Raw genomic sequence first — 18,627 nt, 5'->3', positions numbered from 1 at the left:
ATCTGAGTCTCTCCAAGTACATGCAGACAGTAACACTACAGGAGTGATAATAAATAATATTTCTTGTCTTAAAATTTCTTTTGATTCATTTATCTTTATCTATGAACACTTTTTCATGACTGGCAGCAGTTAGAAGATTGATGAAGATTTTAGGACACAAACAGAAAGTTCAAATATTTACCCTGTGAAAGAAAAGTGGGAAAATATTCAGATTTAAGCATGATAGTTTCATTAATTATTATTATTTTTATTAGAACAGAGTCTCTTTTGCCTCTGGTTAAGTTTGTGATATATATTTGTAGATCAATACATTTTAATATCAAATATTTTCAGATGTTTTTTTTATCACATAATTCACAACATATACAGATTAGTTGTTAATAACTTTCCTTCATAAAAACAAACTGGTGCTCGAAACATTCAGTATTTAATACAAGTGTTTGCCACAAGATATTCAAACTCCTATTCCTCTGAGCGTCTTCTCTCAACAAACTTTCTCTGCATTCTTAGAACAGTAACGCTGACACATTAATATCAGAGCAGTTGTGTGATCTGTTCAAATCCTAAACCCACCCCACCCTCATCTCTCTCTTTACCATATCCCACTAAACCACCAACTAACCCATCAGACTCCTAATCACGAGGTCAAAGGATTTATTTAAGCATTTTCACTGAATTCTTATTCTTGATAAAGTTCTCTGATGCAGCTGAACAAATATCCTCTGAGATGGAGGATCATGTTATTTATCCCAAAGTTCTGGGACAGTTAATTCATTAACCTGAGATCATTGAGCACATTATCTGACATCCTGATCCTCAGTGTTACTTTATGACTCTGAAATGACAAGTCTGCAACAGTGTCAGAATGGTAATGTTACCCATCTGGAGGCACAGAATGAAACGTTAGATCAGTTTAGCATCAGACTTTTTAAAATACCACAGTGATCGTGTTAATGTTAATTGCAACAGACTCATCAGTGAAAGCAGGAAACATCCTGACATGTTGAGGACAGCTACAGCTGACTGACTCTGTGTGTTTGCATATGTGTCCTGCCTCTCTGCTCCCAGATGTTAAGAGGTCAGTGTTGATCAGTGGCTGTCCAGACCTTTCAGAGACACTGACACACCAGCAGCACAATGATGATGTCACTGACTCTACTGCTGACCACCCTGGGGCTCCTTGTTCAAGGTGAGAAATGAGCAGCATTTACCATCATCCATCTTTTGTAAATGTCAGAGAAGTTCATTCTCTGTTTTTAAACTGATGGCTTTTCTTCCAGTTAGATTTGTTGCAATAACTCATCTCCTCTTTTTCCAGGTTCTTCAGCAGAAATCACCCTGACTCAGACTCCTGGATCTCAGTCTGTTGCTCCAGGACAGACTGTCTCTATCAGATGTAAAGCCAGCACACTTATAGGTGATGACATTAACTGGTATCTTCAGAAACCTGGAGAAGCTCCTAAACTTTTGATTTATGATACCACAGCACGTCAGTCTGGGGTTCCAGAGCGTTTTAGAGCAAAAGCACAACAGACTGACTTCACTCTGACAATCAGTGGAGTTCACAGTGAGGATGCAGGAGTTTATTACTGTCAGCAGCATAACAGCTTCCCGTTCACACAGTGATACAACGCTGTACAAAAACCTCCCAGCTGGAGAGGAACTGAAAGGACTCAACAGACGCTGAGAAAATAAAATCCATTTATATATGACTACAGTTTTTATCATAAGTAATATATGACAGCAACAAAACATATTAAGATTAAGTTTGTAATTTGAATAATCAGTTTTTACATTCAAATTCAAGTTTTGCTTTTGTGTTAGCCATTATCAAAGTATAAATGACTTCATCTTAACAAATAGAAATGAAAAAAAGTCAGTCTTTTATTGTAGAGATCATCAGATATTTATTGAGATCCATGAAGGACCAAATGTGTTAAACTGATATCTTGGATGGGGTCAGCATATATCAGCATTAACTCAGAGATAAACCTCCCTAAACCTCCCTTATGCAGTCTGTTAGTTACAAATCATCTGTATCCATTTTCTTTCACATATCTACTGGAAATGTTTTCACTAATAGTAAATATTTTAAAACAGTTGACTAAAAACTGATTTAGTCTATTTCAATAAACCTGCCTCCCACTGTCAGCCGTGATGCTGATCAAATTATGATATAAAGAGTAAATTGTTATGTCAAACAAAAACTTACATTTGAATGCAGATGTTGAAAAACCCCATATTTTAGATAAAATGATCTTTGTGCTTTCTTCTTAGGCAATCAAGTACAACAACAATGATAATAATAATGATATTAAACTAAAAAGACAACTCCCTGCTGGAGTCAGTCAGAGCATTTCCATAGAGAGCCTCTTTGCATGAATATTTCTGTACTTATGTGATGTTTTACTTTTCATTTACCATAAAACCATCGCCAAAGTGGAAAGTTTAACCCTGAACTCTCTTCTCTCCTTTTACTGCATTATTCACTTGTTTGTAATTCCACCCAAAGCACATTTAAGGATTCATTCATTCATTCAGGGGATATGAACCCTTGTCACACACATGAAAGGGGGCAATCTTACCACTACACTATCCAGCACAGAATAGTGATTTGAACTTCAAACGGAAACATTTTGACTTGGAAAAAAACATCTTTATAGTCTGAATTCAGGTTGAAATATGGTGATACCTTTATTGAGACAGATGACAGAAAAAGTAACAGAAAATATTGTATGATGAAAACTAACAGAATGCAGGAACATTCAAATATTTGCCCAGTCCCAGTCAGTGAGGTCAGGACTGGGAGCACTGGTCTCTCCTCAGTGTCTGTAAGACTGGAGTCTGGGAGCCCTGTTTGGCCTCACAGGTCACAGAGCGCACCTTCTCCCACTGCTCTGCAGGGAGCCTCAGGGTGCTGCTCCAGCTGTAATGGCCGTCATTCTCCTGCAGTAAGGAGCTCCTGCTCTCCTCGTAACTGATGCTGCCGCTGCTGGTCACCTTCCAGGACAGAGTCCAGTCTGAGGGGAAGCCCTTGTTGGCCAGACAGATGAGTGTGGCCTTCTTCTGTGAAGAGCTGACCTCCTGCAGCTCTTCAGTGGAGGGGGGCAACACTGTCAGGGAGGGGCGGACATCACCTAGGAGACACCAGTCAGCTTAGAGAACAGGAACCACACACTTGGACATCTCTACTGTCAGAGTTGATTTTCTCCTTTCAGAAGTTTCTGTCAGGTTCTGCTCCACCAGTCACTGACTAACACATTGTTTCACTTCCCTTTAAGAAACCTCTGATGCACATCAGCACGGAGAGAATCATCTCACAGTTTGATCTGAAATATCTCAAACTGTACGGGAAATTTACAAAGTAAGTTTTGCTTCAGTTTCAATTAAAAAACTTAAAAAACTCACTCACATTAAACATTCCACATATGGAGCATAAATATTGCTTAAACAAATGAACACATCCTTTATTCTAAAGAGGATTTAAAGTAATGTCTGACATGATCATTGCAGATATTTTCAAATATTTCCTCTTTAGTTTAACGTTGTTCTACTTGTTAAAAATGCATGTTTTTCTCTATTGTAGAGACAGTCTTGCCACAATATTAAAAGATAACCTTTATATTTTCAACAGTCAGCATTTGCTCTACTTTCACAGAAATATTTACAAATTTTAGCAAAGCCGATTTTAGCCAAGCTCTATGAGGATAAATAAAAACTATGACAGTTACAATTTCTGTCAAGAAGATATTTTTCTAAACTGCAGACATTCAAACATTAAATGAAATAAAGTCCACTTAAAACGTAAAGTAATTTATATTAAATACAGTAAAAACTTACTTCCAACATCCAGTCTGGTTCCTCCACCAAAAGTCCACCACAGTGACACAAACTCATTGAGCCGCCGTACAAAAACCTCTGACTGCACAGAGACTCGACTCTCTGACTCTGTCACACTAAACTAAATCTACATTCCCTCAAATTCAACATTACATAGAAAAATATCTTATACTCTTGTCCTAAATGATATTTTCATGAATTTAAACTGACTTTTATCTCTGAAATGGTCACTTTTATAATCAACTTTCCATCTTAGCAAAGAAATATTCATTTAAAAAATGGAAAGCATGTTTTATTCTACGGTGCTCATTTCAAATGAAATAAATTAAATTGAGAACATACTTCTTTCAAGAAAGCAGCTAAATATTTAACTTACTTCCAACCTCCAGTCTGGTTCCTCCACCGAACGTGTACCACAGTGATACAAACTCATTGAGCCGCCGTACAAAAACCTCTGACTGCACAGAGACACGGCTCTCTGACTCTGAGACAAACAAACTCAGCAAAACTTTTTGTGGAATTTGAGCTCAAATGAAAACTGAAGATCAAACTGAGCAACAAATGTCTCACAGAGTTTTATAGAAATATTTTTATTAAAAGAAGGATAGACTTATTTAATGCTGTCTTGCAAAACATATGTATGAATGGTGAGATATCAGGACCACACTGATTAACTAATAACAGATATTTATGACACATCTCATGAATTAATCCAAACATTCTTGCAAATTATTTTAGTAAACAGTGTAAATAGGCAGCACAGTAAAGTTACTGATTCATTGCTAAGCATAGACATACCTCCCTTCAGTCATTATATAAGTAAAAGGATCCACTCTCTTACAAAATGATGAAGCAATTGTGAAGGAGAATTTTTCAAACAAATTTATTCAAACAATAAGTTTTAGGAGAACTCACTCCATCCTTCCACCCATCCATCTATGTTCTATACCCGCATAATCCGTCGGTCAGGTCACGGGGGGGCTGGAGTCTATCCCAGCGGTCATTGGGTGAGAGGCGGGGAACACCCTGGACAGGTAGCCAGTCCATCACAGGGCCACACAGAGACAAACAACCACACACACTCACAGTCACTCCTCAGGACAATTTTAGAGACACCTATGAACCTAACATGTGTTTTTTTTTACGGTGGGAGGAAGTCGGTGTGGTGTATAAGGGATGGTTGCCTTCAAATAGTCGATGTGTAGATGTTACAGGAAGAACTCTGCTGACACAGACTTGGTCGAACACCGAGGTAGTTTATTGGTCACCAGGTCCGTATCAGAATTACAGATAGATGCATCAAATCTGGAGAGATCCTTGAAGCCAAAAAGTCTGTATCATCTCTCCCTCACTGGGGCTCCAGATGTTCATGGTTACCATTCTTCATCTCCTGTCTCGACACACCGAACACACAAACCTGATGCCCTTCTGAACTTCTGTTAAGTGTCAAGCACTACACCAGAGTACCTGGAGAGAACCCACACATACACGGGAAGAACATGCAAACTCCACAAAGAAGGGCCCCAGCCAGGAGTAGAACCTGGAACCCTCTCGCTGTGAGGCGACGATGCCAACGAGAACTCACTCCAGATTGAGTAATTGTTCCACAGAGCAGGAAGTAGCTGTTTGTCAATAAAGGCTTGGAAAGGAAAAAGTTGCATCACTTTCTAGACTTTAAAATCATCATGTTCTTACATTTTGAATCACATGTTACTGCATGGTCCAACAAATACTTATATACTATATTCTTGATTCTTTAGAAACATTCAGTTTTTATGGTTGTCTTTGCAAAGTTTAACATAAAAAAATATTTTTATGATGTGAGACTGTCAGAAACCTTATGAAGCTCATCTTTTGCATGATCAAAATGCTTTTAATTGTACTTAAATTAGTACTTTTAATTGAACTTCTTTTTTCTTGATTTACTGTTATTTTTGTATTTATATATTTATATATAGCAATATCTCTCTCTCTCTCTCTAATATATATATATATATATATATATATATATACATGTATAACAATATCGGTATATATTTATATATCACTCCTGTGTTAATTAATCCTGAACACAAGGTTTTAACTGCCCAACAGTTTGCTGTTGTCTGATTCTCTCTTTCATGAGCCAGATCATTTCGACAGGAGACAGATCTGGACTGCAGGCAGGCCAGTTAAACACAAACTGTTGTAAGTCACTGTGAACAAGGTCTCTCATTATTCTGCTGATATAATTTCATTCATCTCGAGAATGAACTATTTGTCTCTCTGAAACTGCAATAATCAGAGTGATCCAACTCTCAGTTGGAGTCAGTCAGAGCATTTCCATAGAGAGCCACTTTGCATCAGCAGCACCATGCTCCAGTGCTCTGGGAGAGTTTATAGTCCTGAGAGTTGAACACTGGATGACTGACAGCTGTCCTTCATGACAACAGAAGCCACAGAAATCCTCCTCATCAAAAACATGACTTTGATCTGCGTCCTCATCTGGACTCTCCTCTGCTGCTGCTTCACAGGTAAAGTCCAGAGAATCAAACTCCTCTCCTCTATGAACATCCGTCCCTCTGAAATGAAGCCGACAAAATCATGAAGCTGCTTTATGTTTTTGTCTCTGTATCCTCAGAGTCCAGAGGTCAGGTCACAGTGACTCAGCCTGGAGCAGTGAGCTCTGCTGTGGGAGGCTCCGTCACCATCACATGTAAAACCAGTCAGAATGTTTATGTTGATGGCAACGGCCACCGTTTAGCCTGGTACCAACAGAGAGATGGAGAAACTCCCAAACTGCTCATTTACCTTGCTAGCACCAGAGCATCAGGGATTCCAGATCGTTTTACAGGCAGTGGATCAAACTCTGGCTTCACTCTGACCATCAGTGGAGTTCAGGCTGAAGATGCTGCAGTTTATTACTGTCAGAGTCTCCATGTTATCAACAGTCAGCATGTGTTCACACAGTGAAAAACAGTCGTACAAAAACCTCCCTCAGTCAGACTGAACAGAAACTGAACTGACAGCTGCAGAGACTGATACAGTTCACTGAGGACACACACACAGAAGTACATATATGAACTATTGATTAAACATTTTGAATATTATTTTAACCATAACACTTTGCACCATCTATTAGTTTAACTATCTTTATATTTCTTATCAACAGCCAAGCTGTGTTCACACAGTGACAAATCATTGTACAAAAACCTCCCTCAGTCAAAGTGAACAGAAACTGAACTGACTGCTGCATCTGTATGCACTGACTGTGACAAAAACTGAACATTACAAACTCTATCAAAGCCCCTCAACATCAATTATCAACAAACATTGTCAGCGTCCTCATTTGGAATGTTTTTGGCCGCTTTTATACAAAAGTCCAGAGACTCAAACTTCAAGAAGCTATAAGCTTGTCAGCTTATTAAACAGCCCATACTGCTTGAAGATAAATAACTTAATAAATGAAAAATTTAAACAACAATTATGTTATAATCCAGTTTACTGACTGCAGGGTGAAGATTAAGAAAATGTTTATTTCAAAAAGCTAACTTAAATTCAAGTTGAAGTAGTGCAATGCAAAATAAATAAGTAGAATGGTGAGTTACACCAGTAAGTCTCACCAGACATTAAGTCCCCCCCTTCTTTGGTTTGACAAATTGTACAAGATCATGCAGCTCATGCACTACTCAAAGACTCCTGCTCCTGTTGCAAAGGAATGATGCAATGTGCTGAAAAAAAATGAAAATATGAGAGCATGTGAGGCTATTGATCTTAGTTCAACATTGTGAACTTCCTCCTTTAAATGTTTGAATTCATTGATTCATAAATTTTCCTCACCAGGGTTCTTTCAATTCAGGGTCTGGGCTCTGAAAAGCCTGTTGTGGTCTTTTTTATTATTAGATAAATGTGTCAATGCTGCCATCTCCTGGTGTGAAAGAGACATTGCATATGATTAGAGGAGAAGGACATCAAATTTAGGGCTGCACAGTGTTGTGGTGGTTAGCACATGGGGCCTTTCTGTATGGAGTTTGCATGTTCTTCCTGTCTATGCATAGCTTCTCCAAGTACTCTGACTTCCTCCCACTGTCCAAAAACATTCACGGCAGGTTAATTCAGTGTTTCTCAATTCCTGTCCTCGTGACCCACTGATCTGCATGTTTTCGATGTTTCCCTCCTCCACCACACCTGATTCAAATGATCAGCTCATCCCCAAGCTCTGCAGTGGCCTGATAAGGAGCCATTCATTTGAATCAGGTGTGGTGGAGGAGGGAAACATCGAAAACATGCAGGGTAGTGGGTCATGAGGACCAGATTTGAGAAACACTAGGTTAATTGGTGACTCTAAATTGTCTCTCGGAGTGAGTGTGTAGTTGTTTGTCTCGTTTGTGTCTGTGTGGTCCTGTGATGGACAGGCAACCTGTCCAGGGTGTAACCTGCCTCTCACCCAATGACATCTGGGATGCCCCAGCATGCATTCATTCATGCATTGAATTATGCAGAACTTTTTCAAATGGAATAAAATATTTAGTTGTTCTACTTTGAGCTGTTGGACATATGAGGAGTCCATAGCGGAATCAATATCTGCAGGGTGTCCCTGTCCTGTGGCTGCAAAACAAGCTCAAATCAGCAGCCCTTCTCTACTGTGTTTGACAGCTGGTTAGAGGTGTTTGTGCTACTGTGATGATGCATTGATATTCTGAAGTTAATGCAAAACCCAGACTGCCTCAATTGCATAAATTTGTCAAACAACATGAACATCAGGTCATGCATTTTACTGTTCAAATCTCAGAGAGAAAAGCTGCACCTCCATATCACTGAAAAAAGCCCTCCAAACATTTCCTACTGCAAAGAGGACTTGGTGGTGTGATGGGTTTCACAGAGATCATGACAGGGTGGAGTAGCAGCAGCTGGTTCGGATCCTTCCCGTTGTCACTGTCTGGATCAAATAAAAACTCTTAAAGTACTTTTCTCTTTTTTTCATTGTCGTAAAATCATCATGTTGTCTCGCTTTAATTTTGAAAGGCATAACCGGAATGGTCAGTTTCACTCTCTGACGTTGAACCCAAGTGGACCTCCGTTCACTCAAGTTTTCTCTCACTCATCAGTTTGTGGTCTGGTTTACCCGGTAAAATGTCGACCACCGCGAGCTCCCCAGCCGCTGACGGGATGTACTCCAAACTGATAGACGACGAGGGCAGTTATGAGTTCAACCGCAGTCCAGATGTGCAGCACGGCGGTAAGCGGCAACATCAGATTTAAGATTACTCCAGCTGCAGAGTCTTGGACAAGTTCAAACTTGTTTGTTTTGTGTCAGCAAAATTGTGTGAGTCAGTATTTCTCCACGAAAGACACAGCTTCACCTCTAAGATGAAAACACTCTTAACTATAATTTGACGTCTTTGGTTCAAATCACTGAGCGGTCATAAAATTGTTTTTTCATTGCATTATTTCAAATGTATCGTTATGTTTGGTCGATACAGAGTAGATTAAAGGAAGACCATAGGTTTATTAAGTCCAACATTAAGTGTTCGGTTTGGTTTTGGTCAATCAAAAGCCCAAATTTCAGACAGAATTCCACATGATTATAGCCGGGAAATTATCAGTAAACGACTGAATTGAGTGTCCAATAAAGTTGTTATTTTCCAATGTCCATTTTTTTTGTTGTAGAAGAAAAATATTTCCGCTAAAATGGGACTTGAAATAAACCTTCCTGCCTTGTGCCAGCTGTCTCACATCCAAACTAAGCAAATTTCCCCTCTGCAGTTTGTTTTGTTAGATACTTGTCTGACATGTTTAACATTCTGGACAGAGGAAATAAGTTTTTTGGTGGACAAAAGATATCTGGCGCCCATAAAAACAAAAGTTAGTAATGGTGCATGTTGATTTAAGTCATTAACTGCAGAAGGTACAATAAACAGATTTTTGGCTGACTAAATAATTCCAGTTGGAGATATAAGGAGTTATTCAAGGTTTTGGAACATTTAAATACTTTGAGGGAAAGAAAAGAAAAGAAAAAAAAAGCCAGTATTATTTCTGGAATTCTATATGTTCAAATTAGTGAATCTTTTAATTAGGGCAACAAGTCCTCCAATCTGTACAGTCTTAAGTAAATTGTTCATAAAGTTGTATTGGAGACGCATGTTAATCAGCACCTGTACTGGTGGAAGAAGATGTATCACAGATCCACCATATAGCTAGGTTGGTTGCCCTATATGAAATAGGACACATGAGCATTTCCCTTGCATTTATGGCACAGTAGCAGTAAACAGCAAATGTCATGAAGAGTTTATAAATAAAAATGACAAGTTAAGGAGGCTGGAGTAGAGGCACAGACTAAAGTGTAAAGGGTTTGGTTTGGACCCAATAGCAGCACAAAGAAAGGCAGGTATAGTTGGTAATAAACTTTATTAGCACACATCCAGGAAACAATGGCAGTAGGCAAAACTGTGTCTGTGCTCAGTCTTGTACTCGCTCAGTGAAGGAATAAGAGTCACAGAAGTGCAGGAAGCCACAGGAGTAACATTCACTCTGTAGAGCTGAATCAGGTAATCACCAGATAGCAGACAGGCCAAATCCAGAAAAGGATCATGGTCGGAAGTTTGAGGTTATTTCCAGGAGATCCATGAGGCAGGGTAGTCAGAGGCAAGCAAGTTCAAACACAGGCGCTCAGTCAGAGAACCGCTAGAGCGTCTGGTGCAAGCATCGAGAACAATCCAGCAAGTGAGTGTGGAGCTGGGGCTTAAATACAGCCAGAGCAGCACAGCGAGCACAGGTGAGTGGAGTTGGCTTGATGAGAGGGATGTGTCTGATTGGCTGATTGAAGCAGGCAGGTGCAGAGTGGTGAGGCAGAGATGAACATAAAGGATAGACTCAAGTTTGAGACTATGATACAAAGGTTGATTTATTTTAATTTTTTTTACGTCCTTGCTTTTATTCATTAACTTTTCTGTTTCATTGAGGTTCAGAGATCACTTTTACTTGGTTAGGGTTAGGCAATGTAATTTCCTGGTTGGATTTAGGCACATAAACTACTGAGTTAGATTTAGGAATCAAAACTACCTGATTTAGGTTTGGAAAATGTTGTGTTTTGGGCTCAAACACAACATAAACATCACCTTAAAACACAACATTTTGGAGGTATCAAGCCAACAGGACACACAAAAAAGGAATCTATATTTTAATGATGACTGTCTCGCTTGTCACCTTCAGATCACCCAGTGTCCCCAGTCATAGTGACCCCCAGGCTGAGTGGCCCCAGATCCTACCGCCTCGCCACTATCTGCCTGACTTTGCTCTGCGGTGTCCTGCTAATCACCATCATAGCCATTACTGCTCGCTGTGAGTACACACCTGTCGGACATGACAGACACTCACTTTGCTCGTTCTGGTCCGGAACATGAGGTGGTGCACACGTTACCGCAGATTTTACATAGCATTGATGGGTATAGGTAGCAGTGAAAGTATGTTTGATCATTTTAAGAAAAGGCTTATGAGGTATAAAAGGTCATCTTTATGATTGTTTTTCCTTAAACGGAACCTTGATTAATGTAACTTGCGTTAACATTGACTTTGGCTATAAAAGTGTGATATTTTAGGAAGTCAGAATGTCTTTGTTTTTATAGTTTTTAAAAACATCCTTTCAGTCCACCTTTGTGTTTATGTCACAATGTCACCAGAACACCAGTCTTCAAACAAACATACAAAAAAATATCTCTTAGAGTTACAGAGGGATAGATATGAATCCCATGCAGCGTTTTAAATTTGAATCCGAGCACAAGTGAAGACAAGACAAGAATCTATACCAAGATGGGCCATTTTCTGATTGTCGATCCAGATTATTCTGCTCATGTTAGATGTCATTGAAAATTATGTGAAAAATATATGGATTTTGAAATTATTAAAATGACTCATGACATTTTTTAACACACAAGTATAGAATAATTAGAACACAATAATGCCTCTAAGTCTTATTAGCTGGGGTTCATTTAAATGATAACCATATTAGGTTTTTTGAAAAAAATGCTTATAACTTACCTGAGTTAGTGAGAGCATTTTCTGTTTGAATTCAGTTCACGGTCAAAGTGTAATTTTAAGTTTCATATCGAGTTAAAGTCTCCAGATTACACTGAACTTGAAATATATATTTTTTATTTTAATAGATTAAAAAAAACAATTAAAAGACATCAAATATTGAAATTAGCATATGGTATGCTGTCACAATTTATGTTGCTGTGTTTGATGGATGATATCCTCCTGCTATCTACACAGTAGATACAAGTAGAAACAAGCTGCTGATGTTGATACTGAACATTACAGGCAGGAACGGGGAGTTCAGCGATCACGAATATACTAAAGTCAAGATGATGGCTACAATTAAATTGTCACACTATCAAATCATCAGATCCACATTAACTAATGAACTAATCAATGGCAGCAGCAGACAAGTGACAGAAGTTGTGTCTGATCGCACTTCACACTGACTGGGGATAATTTAAACCAAGTTATCACTTAAAAAAACAAATCCACCTAATCGTCCACCTAAAGTCTCTGTGGAGCTAAAAACAATCAATTGATATGTTCACATCTGAATGTTTTCCATAGACAAGAACAAACCTCAGGGCAGTGGTGAAGCGACCTTAGAGTTGCAGAAGCAGGATGCAAACAATACAGCTCTGATAGCCTCCATCAACAAACTGCAGCAGGAAAACAAGCAGCTGCAGAAAGATAGGGACGACCTGCTGGCCAAACTGGCAACCAAGATAACCACGAAAGGTACACATCTCCATACCGCTATATATTTACCTGTATGTGCTCTTTCTCACATACTTAGTTACTGTCATAAGTAGTATATCTTACCTTCTTACAGCTGAGAAATATAGACACTGTATCATTTTGACTGTCTTATTAATTTGCAGTGCTCAGTTTTTTGTTTTTAACACATTTTTAGTGATATTTTAAGTATAGTTAAATATTTGGTATCCTGGCTCTAAAATTCTTCTCTGACAACAAATCTGTTAGATTTTCTGGACTCCTGATTAAAAAGAAAGGTCTGTGTGGTGGGTCCAGTTCTGAATTTAATATATGTGTGAAGAACTCAATATCGGTTTTTCAATATATCTTGCATCAGTCTTGTCTTTTTTTTATGACCTGCTTGTCATCAGCTCCTCATGTGATCAAACCAACGCCAGAGGCAACGCAGGCCCATATCGTGTGCCCTGTGGACTGGTATCTCTTCAACAACAGCTGTTACCTGATCTCCAGGCACACAAGGAACTGGAAAGGGAGCCAGACATACTGTCAGAACCAAGGTGCTCACCTGGCCATTATCCTCACAGCTGAAGAGCAGGTACAGCATTACAAGTCTCTTGACGGCAGATACAGAGCTGCCATGTTTGAGAATGTTTTATTAATTTGTGTCAGCTGGGGTTTATTTTTATTTAGTCTTTAGTGGATGTGGGTATTATATCAGACATACCCATCCTCTCTCCTTCACTGGATTCAAAAAACACTTCATTAAATATTTTCTGTATATCAACAATGTCATTATGTTATGATTTTCTTGCAAATGTGACACTGACAGCAAAGCAAACATTAATGTAGCAGGAAATTACTATTGAGCATAGAAGGATGTTGTGGTGAAAAGGCATTATTAAAACAGAGGCTGTCCATGTGTGTTGTAATCAGGACTTCTCTTTTCTTCAAATGCTTGTCATTGAATGGGAATCCAGACTGGACAACTTTCCAAGATGTCTTCTGTAAAAAAAAAAAAAAGACATGAGTCAACTTTTCTTTAGCTTCCCTAAGATGAAGAACCTGATGAGCTGCTAAGTTTGTTTTGATGAGATTCTGCTGTTCTAGTTTGATACCCAGAGGTTTCTCATATCCTGCAACTTCATTGACTTGTTTGAGTTTGAGTTTGAAGTTTCCTCACCACCATATGAGCATGACAAAACCAAAATGGATGGTGGCAAAAATGAATAAATGAAAAACACTGACCTTTTGCATGTGTTCAGGAACACGAGCAGTTACCCAAATAGAATCAAAGCAGGCCAGAAAGTAGCAGAATCAGACTAAACTGATTGATTCATCTGCAGCTGCAGGAGTGCATGTCTGCAAAGGAGAATCTTTTTCTACTGTTTGTATTATTGCCTCATCTTAATTACTGCTGAATTCCCATTCTGCATTTAAAAGAATAAGACCGTGCATGATTTATGTGCACATAGTAATTGCTTCATTCATTCATTGCATTTGTTTGTTTTTTTAAGAAATGTGTTGACAAAAAGCACTCAGCACATGCTGTACAAACACCCATGACCTGTTTCGTATTTTTTGGAATAGATATCTGAATCTACATCAGTTTCATAAGATTCCGCTTCAGCTTTTTGTGATCATGGAAACCTGATCATCTGATATAAAAGGCCCAATCAGAAGGACAAATAATTAGCCTCGCCTCTCATCTTGGCAGAGACACTGCTGTTTTATTTGGGCTTTTGTAGCGATCCAGTATCAACCTGTGTTTGGCAACTGGGAAGGATTAGTAATTAGATATCAGGCATTATGCTGACTCCACAAATACACTCTAATGTACAAAAACAATCAGTGACAACTGTCTTATTTATTATGAAATTCTCCTTTCTGTGTGTGTGTTTCCTCTCAGACTTTTATTTGGGATCTTCTTCCCAGAGGGCACTGGAATGCCTTCTGGTTTGGAATCACTGATGGAGAAAATGAGGATCAGTGGAAATGGATTGATGATGCTCCTGTGGTCGGCGGGTGAGTTTACTTCTTTCCTTCTTTCTTACCTGCCTCCTGTTTTTCTTCTGGTGTTCATTTACTGTATATATTGTGAATAATTGTCAAAGTAACACATGAAATGAATACAGTATTAATTATGAAGAGCTTGATTGGGTGTAAATAAGGACTAATAAGACAAGAAAGGACTTGGAAATTAAATATAATATATTAAGAACTCTGTAGGGAGGAAAATTTATTCAGAAGCTTTGATGCAAAAACAGTTTCTACATTGTAACTGCGCCCTTTGTGCTTCAGTAAACATCCACGTACAGACTGAATGGTCAGTGGACTTTTACCTTTGTTTTACACTGACTGTTTGTACAGAAGCAGATTGAGGTATAAGTTTTTGACTTTGAGCAGCAGAGGGATGGCTGCTGGCCTAATTTACACACAGCCAACACTGTCTGATATGAAATCATTCAATCATTTTTTATATCATAAATGACCAAGGTGACTGGTTTTAAAATGTTTTTATTATTTTTTCTAGTAATCTTCAACTTTTTCCTCCATTCAACTTGTTCCAGCCACGTCTATTTCACCTTTATTGCCTCTACTGTCAATGCTTCCTCATTTATTTGGACGAAACCAGTTAAAGGAAGTGTGCCAACTTTGAAATCTCTCTCTTGGAAGCATTGCAGTTATATGGAATTCTTAACTTATTCTAAACTTGTCAAATAGCCAATATGATACATTCATAACAATAATCTTTTTTTTTATTCTCTTGAAAAGTAATTTGTCTAGCTATTCAGTAGAGGAGCAAAACAAAGGTCAAGTGTTAAAGTTACAGCTCACATTTGGAGGGAGACCGGAATCACATCCATCTGCTCTCGTTCCACCTTTTTTTTTACTAGGGATGCACAGATACCAATACTACCATGGGTATCGGTACCGATACCATGTGTACTCGTACTCAGTATTCATTAAAGTGTTCCGATACTACAGGACCGATACCGGTGTGACAGGAGCTTAATTTTCCTGCAATGTGTTTGTGAAAGTTAAAATGTTAAAACAATATGTTGCACTAAGAGTAGTTTTATATCACTAAAATGCACAAAGTGCAGTTGTTTTTGGGTTGAATGTAAATGTGTTTATTGTAAGAACTGTAATGGCATTGATCAGTACTCATATCAGTACTCGGTATCAGCGAGTACTAAAAGGTAAGTACTTGTACTTGTACTCAGTTTTAAAAAATGTGGTATCGGTGAATCCCTATTTTTTTACTGTATTATTGCTAAACTGGAACAAACCCTGACCAGTCAACATTCATGAAAAACATGTTTCATTGCTAAACAGAGAAATGTTGAAACAGTTTTCTTTAAAATGCAAAGTCATGTGATTTTCTTTTGGTCTTTCTTCTGTGTTTGAGATTCTTCATTGTTTCCTCACATTCATACCAGAGTATTTATGCACTTCTTTTTTCTTCCATATCGTTCCCCTTTTTTTGGCAATTCAACAAGTTTTCTAACAACCATCTGATTTTCCTTCCTCATTTTGAAAATAGTGGTGGACAGCATATCTGCTGTCCTACATTTTTTCTTGTTCCTCTTTTCCTTTTGACTAAGGTTCCACTTTTTTCCGATTACATGGAATGGTATAGTACAGTTTGGAGCGCGTTGTACTGAGACAGGCCGTTGGTTAACATCTGGAACAGATCATTGATGACTTTGGACTACAGACATCAGCTTTTGTATCCATCAGTTATGGGAAAAAATTTGCGTCCCGTGTGCACAAGCATGGTATCTGTGATTTATGTTTTCAAATTGTCTGCCACACTTTCAAGAAAATTTTATAAAACAAGGAAGTGTGTGTGTCATGTGCATTGGCAGCTGTAGAGTTGTTCATGCACCCAGGTGATGAAGTAATTAGAATTTTAATAATTTTAGTTACACTGAGACTGTGAGCTCCAAGTTAAGTTTGTGACTGTGGCAAAGTTGTTTCGGATCAATTTGAGCCCTGTACTGGCAGATAAAGTTTTAGGTGTCATCCTAAAGAGCTTAACATAGATGCTTTGTCACATAAGTACTGGAAAGTAGTTCAAATTTGAAAAAAAGCATAAATCAAACTGACTTCAACAAGGGTTGGATTTTACTAACTGGTTCCATGGAGTTGATCAGATTGGTTAAAGCCAGATGTTATAGATGTGGATACATTGACTTTTTCCAAAGGGTTTCCAGGGACAACTTCCCAGATGATTTGTACAACAAACCGGTGCTTCAGTGTCTAATTCCAATAAAAAGCTAAATTTACAAGTTGATATACAAGATTCCTTTTGGAGTTTTTGTTATTCGGGGGCTAAATATACCACTATGGCTCTGTTATGCACAAAGAGTTATGCCCAACAGCTCATGTTGATGGACAGCTTCAGACAAAGTGCTGACCAAAGTACTGTCTGTTTGGTTCGTTTCCTCTTTCCTTTCTGTAGTTTCTGGGAAGTCGGTGAACCCAACAATCACATCAACGAGGACTGCGGTTACATTGTGAAAACACAGGTATTGGAGCGGGTGGCGGTTCAGAGCTGGTTTGATGCCCCCTGCGAGATGTACTTGCCCTTCATCTGTGAGAAAGAGATGAATGCCACATCACCGTGAGATGTCAGCACCTCTCTAATCATCTGTGGAAAACGAGAAACTTTGTTTGTTTATGGTTGAAAAAAAAAGTATAGTATTCCCCCCCCCTCCAATTTGACCTGGACAATCCTCTTGGTGATGCAAGGCCCATCATGTGTTGTTCTCCTGTTGATCTCCATGACAGTACAGTCAAGTTATGAAAATATTGTTTTTTTAGCCCTTTTTAGCCCTTCAGACTTTTCGTGTTATCTTTTATAGAGCACATGTCTTCTCTGGATCACTGACTCTTTGAGATGTGAAGTATAGCATTTTTCTTAGACTGGAAGATTGACAACAAGCATTTGATGTTTGCTTGTTTGCCAGAAATGATTAACCTTCAGCTGTGTACCTTGTAGCATCCATCCATAATCATTATGTGCTGTGTTTTTGATTTAGCTGAGATATGTGTTCATTAAGTGAGACACTCTTTTGTATCAGAACCATATGGGGCTTCAGTTGATTAAGTTACAAGGTTGCACTTTTTTGCACTTTTTTAATCCCAAGAAAAGTTGTAGTATCACTAATCTGTTTTTTCTTATACTTAAGGTTGAAACTGGATCAATATAACTGTTTGTGCCATCATTTTTATTCTGTTTTCTCATATAAAATGGTTTTCTTTCAGCCATGATATATAGACTACGGGTACATATATGCTTGTCTCTGTAATTGTGGTTTAGTTTTATTATAAATGATTAAACTGATCCAGAAAGAATTTAGTTTTAAATAGCTTCAAATATCAATAAATGTCCACTGATTTTCACTTGATTTAGGCTTTTGAAATATAAATCAAAAAGCAAAATAATGTAGAGATGTGTCCTGTGGAGATGTATCCTGTCTCATTACATTTGACCCACATTTCCTGGAGCTTAAAGGGAACATTTATTAAACTTACATTATTCAGTTGGTCACAAACAAGTCCAAATGATTTACGATGCTGCTTCATACCTGGCAGATGTGCATTTACAGCTTTCTGCTTGGCCTCTTGGTATCCAAAAGAAAAAAATATAACAAAGAAAAAGAAAATAAATGATCAAATAGAGCAATTTTATTGAGATTCTTGATTTCCTAATATTTCTTTTTTCTATTCAAATTAATTTTGGGTCAAATTGGTAAGTTAAAAAAAGAAAATCTTTGTCTGTTTTTTCTTTTTTACTTTTATGCTGCTTTTTTGTTGTTGTTTCTCTTTATTCCTCACACTCTTTTTGCATTTCTAATTTGGGGAATGACATACAGAGAACAATCACCATGTTGACCAGTGAATGTCTAAATGTGATCACTAGTTGTTTTGCTAAAGTGATTATATTGTCTTGTGTTTGGAGTATTTGCATGTTTTCATGTGTTTTTGTGTGTTAAGTTGCAGTGTACTGAGCTCTGTCAGCAATAAAGCCCTCCTGTCAGCATTGTT

The 18,627-nt window shown here is 38.1% G+C and overlaps 1 protein-coding gene and 2 gene segments (V, D, J or C); 2 read left to right on the top strand and 1 right to left on the bottom strand.

Annotated features, from left to right (window-relative positions):
- Nucleotides 1-839: 839 nt before the first annotated feature.
- LOC140275621 (Ig kappa chain V region 3368-like) lies at nucleotides 840-1,695 on the top strand. The segment is given in 2 exon segments: nucleotides 840-1,189; nucleotides 1,319-1,695. Coding segments are annotated over 2 exon segments (429 nt in total).
- A 1,001-nt stretch (nucleotides 1,696-2,696) lies between these two features.
- On the bottom strand, nucleotides 2,697-5,211 carry LOC140275620 (Ig kappa-b4 chain C region-like). The segment is given in 3 exon segments: nucleotides 2,697-3,137; nucleotides 4,217-4,348; nucleotides 5,193-5,211. Coding segments are annotated over 3 exon segments (492 nt in total).
- Nucleotides 5,212-8,892: 3,681 nt separating this feature from the next.
- LOC140274869 (uncharacterized) lies at nucleotides 8,893-18,626 on the top strand. Its single transcript, XM_072370249.1, has 6 exons — nucleotides 8,893-9,058; nucleotides 11,032-11,160; nucleotides 12,424-12,594; nucleotides 12,984-13,168; nucleotides 14,480-14,595; nucleotides 17,039-18,626. The coding sequence occupies exons 1-6, from the start codon at nucleotides 8,953-8,955 to the stop codon at nucleotides 17,202-17,204; spliced, it is 873 nt and encodes a 290-aa protein (XP_072226350.1). The 5' UTR covers nucleotides 8,893-8,952; the 3' UTR covers nucleotides 17,205-18,626.
- The last annotated feature ends 1 nt before the right edge of the window (nucleotide 18,627 follows it).

The sequence above is a fragment of the Leuresthes tenuis genome, unplaced genomic scaffold (assembly GCF_036924035.1).
Source record: "Leuresthes tenuis unplaced genomic scaffold, fLeuTen1.0.hap1 SCAF_18, whole genome shotgun sequence".
NCBI classification, from domain to species: domain Eukaryota; kingdom Metazoa; phylum Chordata; class Actinopteri; order Atheriniformes; family Atherinopsidae; genus Leuresthes; species Leuresthes tenuis.
Note: the sequence above shows the minus strand (reverse complement) of the source record. Positions and strands in the feature narration are given on the sequence as shown.